The following is a 5,463-nucleotide window of genomic DNA, read 5'->3' on the forward strand; positions in this document are numbered from 1 at the left end:
TTTGTTAACGAAAATAAAAAAAAACATCTAAAATAAATTTTAAAAAAATATTAAAAGTCCAAAGTTTAGCATATAAGTTGAATAATCGTTTTTGAAATCAGGATGACTGGTTTTAGCACATCGGTTTGAACATATATATTTATTTTCGTATTGAATTTATTTTTTAAATAATGGAGTTAATGATGTGAGATGACATCATTATAGTCTTAAAGAAACGAAAACTTTGACTTAATCTCTAAATATAAAAAAATAAAATTAGTTTTTAAATATTATATCTTAATATAAAAGATTCAATTTATTATCAAATTCGTCATTAAAATTATAATTTAACAATAAAGTAATCTCACGGACAAAAAAGAAAATATGTACAACGTTTAATCACAAATTATAACACGATCATATTTATTAAATAATAATAAAAGAAATACTTTTATGTGGAAGCCACCAACAATTTGGTACCACGTGTTCAATATTCAAATAATATCATGCCAAACTCGGTAGCTTTATCATCACCTCCCTTTATAATCCACCACAATCTAATATTCATCCACACAGGCGCAGACCCTAACAAATGAACAAACCCTAATCGTATTTTCCGATCCGATCCTTTCCCAGGTGCCTTCTTTCACCCTCTGATCCTCTCTCTTAACTTATTTCTCAATCAAAGTTTCGATCTTTTAATTTTTCTGTGAATCTCTTGAAAAAGAATTCCCCACCCATTTTTTTTTGTCGTTTAGTTGAAAATCTGAGAATTGGTCAAGTTTTTCGCTTTGATTGGTTTTCTAGTTCGTCGATCTATGGTGTTTGGTGAGGTTCAGACGATTTATTTATTTGTTTTTTTTTAATTTTACTTTTTATTGAAAATAACAAAAATTTCCCTGAGGTTTATTGGTATGGATATATGCCTCACGTATGTCGAGGGAATGATGGGTAGATATTGTGTGAAATTTTTAGCTTTCTTGATTTTGGAAAAGGGGGATGAGAATTTTTATTTGCGAGCAAAGCTTCTGGAAAATGGAAGTGTAGAAGATTGTATAATTTCAGATTTTGTTAATTTCTTTATTTGTTTTCTCTAATTTGCTTTTGTAAGGATATATTAATTTCGATTGTTAATTTCTGATTCCCTTATGAGTTTTTTTCAAGATGGTAGAAAAAGGAACCTAGGTGAAAATTTCTGAGCTAGGACTTTTTTGTTTGTTCAATTTTTCGATACTTTTTACTATGTCTGCCTTACTAGCAATAAATTATATCGGATCAGTTTCTCTTACACCTTGTTAGAGCTCGAATTTATAAGCAAAGTAAATACTTATCATAATAATGGCCTAAATAGAGGGGAAAGGGGAGGAAACAGTGTTTGCAGTGGCTTATGGAGGGTGGTTGTTTGACATTAAAATATTTGTATCTGCCCTCTTCCTTTCTCCTTTTTAATACCATTTTGGAATTAAAACATACTATTCAGGCACAGAAATACTTAACTTGTTGGATAAAGAATACGTAGTGTACTGCTTCTTGTGTGACAATTAGTGACGACAGATTTTTTACTTTCTTTTTTCATCAATGTGTTATCTTACTACTTCCAATTTTTTTGTTGCAGTAAAAGTTCTAAATGAGTCGTGCACAGGATGGAAACCGATCATTCTTCCCTTTTGGAAATCCTTTTAGGATGATATCCCCTAAAGGCCCTAAAATTACTTCACAGCTTTTGTCAGTATTACAAGCTTTCGAAGCAACTTTGGAAGAGAGACTGAAAAAGCTTATTCCTGAGAGCAAGGATGAGATCCTTAGTTTATCTTGGATGACTTTGGCGATGCAGGTACTTTGCGAGAGTCATAATGACATTAAAACCCTTATAACTGACCTTGAGATGCCTGTTAATGATTGGGATGAGAAATGGATAGATGTGTACTTTGACATTAGCATGAAGTTGCTGGATATGTGCAATGCATTCAGTTCTGAAATATCACGAATGAGTCAGGGTCATCTTTTACTCCAGTGTGCGTTGCACAATTTAGGTTCCTCCTCTTCAGAGCAGTATGATCGGGCATGTTCTTCACTTGATGGTTGGAAGCAGCATATTTGTTCGGAAAACGTTAGGATTGAGAAATGTGGAAGCATATTGGATGGTCTTCTGGCGTCACTTGATCTTCCAAAGGTTAAAAAGTTAGCCAAAGGGAAGGTTTTGGTGCAAGCTATGTATGGAGTCAAGGTTCTCACAGTATTTGTATGCAGTGTGTTCGCTGCATCTTTTTCACGGTCTACAAAGAATATGTTGGATTTGAACGTGGCTGATGTATATTCTTGGCCTCCAACCTTTAAAAGGTTGCAAAATCTTGTAAATGAGGAAATTAGAGTTAGATTTTCCTGTGGAAGATTTGCTGTATTGAATGAGTTGGAATCTGTTGATTCCTCTGTAAAGGAATTATATCCTATTATCCAGGGTGTTGTAGATCCCATTAAGATGGAATCGCTTCCGGGGATTGTTGGGGAATTAGGTAGATCAACGGCAAAGCTTTCACAGGGACTAGATCTCCTTACAAAGGAAGTTGATAGCTTTTTCCATGTGGTCTTGACTGGTCGTGATGCCTTGCTATCAAATCTGAGGTCGGGTGCTACTGTCATTCCAAGCAACATGGGGGGTAACAGAAATGCACAGATAGTCAATTGAGTGTGTTGCAACCTAACTCTGGTACATACCGATGTATCTAGGTTTTTGGTTCTGTTTTATGATTGATGGTGCTCAATCATATCTAGCTTATTGTATGGATGTTAGAATGATTAGTAGGTTATATGGCTGTGTTATTGTTCTGAAATATATATCTGTGATGTTCTGTGTAATGTTAAATAATAAAATATATATAAAGAAGTTACCTGTGCTCATTGAAGTTTGTAATTTGCTGCCCTTTAATTCTTTCTCTTCATTTGTTAATGAAATCTGTGTAATTTAGAAAGAAGCTTAAAGTGCGGTTGCTTTGTTTTTTTTTTGGAGTGGTATCTCGTGTTGACTGGGAAGAACTTTTGTGATGAAACTCGATGAAGTGATTGTATGAGAGCAATTTTCAGATTATTATTCTGTGATTGCATCATGAATATAATCTGTAGCATGGTAGTACACATTTAGAATGTTTAAATGTCAGAGGCAGATAAAGAACTGGGGATACAGACGAAGAACAGAAGAAGTCCCAGATTCAGTTATGAGCTTCGACTCTGTTTTTGAACTCGGGCGTACTAATTGGTGAGCTATTTCTACACTGTACATGCAACTTGCTATTTCTTAGATTGGTTTGTGCACTTTGTTTAGCTCCCTTCTCTTGGTCTCTCTACTTATTTATGTACACTTTCTTTTAAATTTCTTGTGGTTATTCAGGACTTAATTGTCAGTAATGAATAGTGTAGTATAATGGTATATCTCTCTTACAACACTTGTCTTAACAATTTTTATTGAATATCATGTGATGCAGCAAAATGTTGAGTATTGCATGATAAGTATATTGTATATTGTTATCATCTGATATTTTGAAACTCAGATCAGTTGCAATACCTTTATATCAAGTTGCCACATCTAATTCTGATCTCTTGTCACCTTAACTCACAGGACTTCTTGCAATTGTGTAAGTTGGGCAAAGAATTTGCTGCCCTGCTTTACTTGTTGAGATCTGTGAAAATTGAGTTCTTTCTGAGATCTGAAAACTGAAGTGAATATTTGCTTTATTACACACTCAATTTTTTTATCAACTATGAACTGAAGTTGGAGAGGTTATTGGAGACCAAGTTTTACTAGGTCGATGATACCGTTTCATCACCATCGATAAGCCCCTCAGAATGAGGTGGAAAAGAAATGAAAGATTTGAACCTCTTTAATAAATATCATGCTCTACGATGATACGGTAGACACTGTACATTTATTTGCAACAGTCTCTTATTTTTTGTTTTTTTTTTAATTTCTGATTGCAATTAAGTTAATTGAGTTAACTTTTTTGCTGGAGCATTCTAAGTTGGTACTTATGTTTAAAAAATGGAGTTATTTTTACAAGCAACTGTTGTTTAAGAATTAAAAAATTATTTGACTGAAGTCTATAATTATGTTGAATATAAGTTGATGTTAATGATGTGACTTAATAGATTACAAATCATATTTTCAATGTAAGAGGCAATCTAAGTGAATTACTTAAATGTAAGATCTTAAATGCCTTGTTCTTTTATTTACTCTCTGAATGGCTTTGCATGTTATTTAGTTCTTTAAAAGATAGTAAACTAAAGTCAAGACATAATGAAATAAGTAAAATCTAGAGTTACATGCATGATTATATATATAGAAAATCAAAAGAAGAGAAAAATGTAAAAAATCCTTTGACATAATTTAGTACTACTTATGTCGAATCCAAACAATTGACTTGATTTTCGAAAGACTCTGCATTTAATTTAGATTCAAATATTTACCCATGTCATATTATATTCGGTGTGGTATCTTCTCCACATAGTTAAATTCCAAACTCAATCATATGAACTTTTTCATATAAACTTTCTTTCATTCTTACTACTTGATAATCTTTATTTACATAATTTACATATCAATAAAGTCAAGAATTCTTAATTTAATGCACATCCTACTACCAATGATTTATAATTTATATCACATACACATAAACTTAGATTTTAAAATAATTTAAAAATGTTTAAAATATATTCAAACAAAAAAACAATGTGTTGAATATATGTATAATTAAAATTTATATATAATTAATTGAAACAATCAATAACTATTAAACAATCTTTTAAAATATTTTTTTTTAGCTTGAACAAATGTCTTGCATGAAAATTACTATGCTTGAACGAAAATTGTTTCGCAGGTTCACTTACAATACAATTTTTGTTTGAGTAAAAGTTGGGCTGACACTAAATTTAGTTGCAGTGATAGTTTTGCTTGAGTAAAAATTCATATGCAGAAAGATCTTATACCTCAATTTATTCATACAACCATACTTAACATTACGATCTAAACTAAAACATATTCAATCACTCATTCACAACAAAATCAACCTATACAATACCAAATATATGAAATTAACCATTTCAAATTTTTAATTTCAATTAAAATATCACTTTACACAAAATCAAACATCCTCGCAAGAAGATTTGACACTGGTAACTACGTTACCTTCACATCTAGATCTTTTAACCTAATATTGTAATGGAAATAATTACTTGAGTTTAAGCGGGTACTCACTAAGAATTTAAACTTCTACATGTTCCAAAAACAACTTAACCTGCACCATATAATCCTATAAAAAAATGTAACTATATCACTAGAACTTTAAGCTAATCGGAACTAATCATAAAGCTAGAAACCTTACATGCAACCTTAAAAATGAACTTACTCTGTTTAAGATTCTGATAAGACATATTTGTAGAAATCTCTACCAAGAGTCCAATGACGATAGAATTTTAAACAAAGACAAAGAAAGG

General features: G+C 31.6%; 1 protein-coding gene across 1 annotated transcript; it reads left to right on the forward strand.

The window, feature by feature from the left end:
- The first annotated feature begins 475 nt into the window (after positions 1-475).
- Positions 476-2,877, forward strand: LOC137823664 (protein BPS1, chloroplastic-like). The gene is made up of 2 exons (XM_068628886.1): positions 476-615; positions 1,595-2,877. Exon 2 carries the CDS (start codon positions 1,607-1,609, stop codon positions 2,663-2,665), a length of 1,059 nt encoding a protein of 352 aa, XP_068484987.1. The 5' UTR covers positions 476-615; positions 1,595-1,606; the 3' UTR covers positions 2,666-2,877.
- Positions 2,878-5,463: the final 2,586 nt, after the last annotated feature.

The sequence above is a fragment of the Phaseolus vulgaris genome, chromosome 8 (genome assembly GCF_000499845.2).
Source record: "Phaseolus vulgaris cultivar G19833 chromosome 8, P. vulgaris v2.0, whole genome shotgun sequence".
Lineage (NCBI taxonomy): Eukaryota > Viridiplantae > Streptophyta > Magnoliopsida > Fabales > Fabaceae > Phaseolus > Phaseolus vulgaris.

Coding starts and splice junctions, on each gene's coding strand:
- LOC137823664 (XM_068628886.1), top strand. CDS start 1,607: ATGAGTCGTGCACAGGATGGAAACCGATCATTCTTCCCTTTTGGAAAT.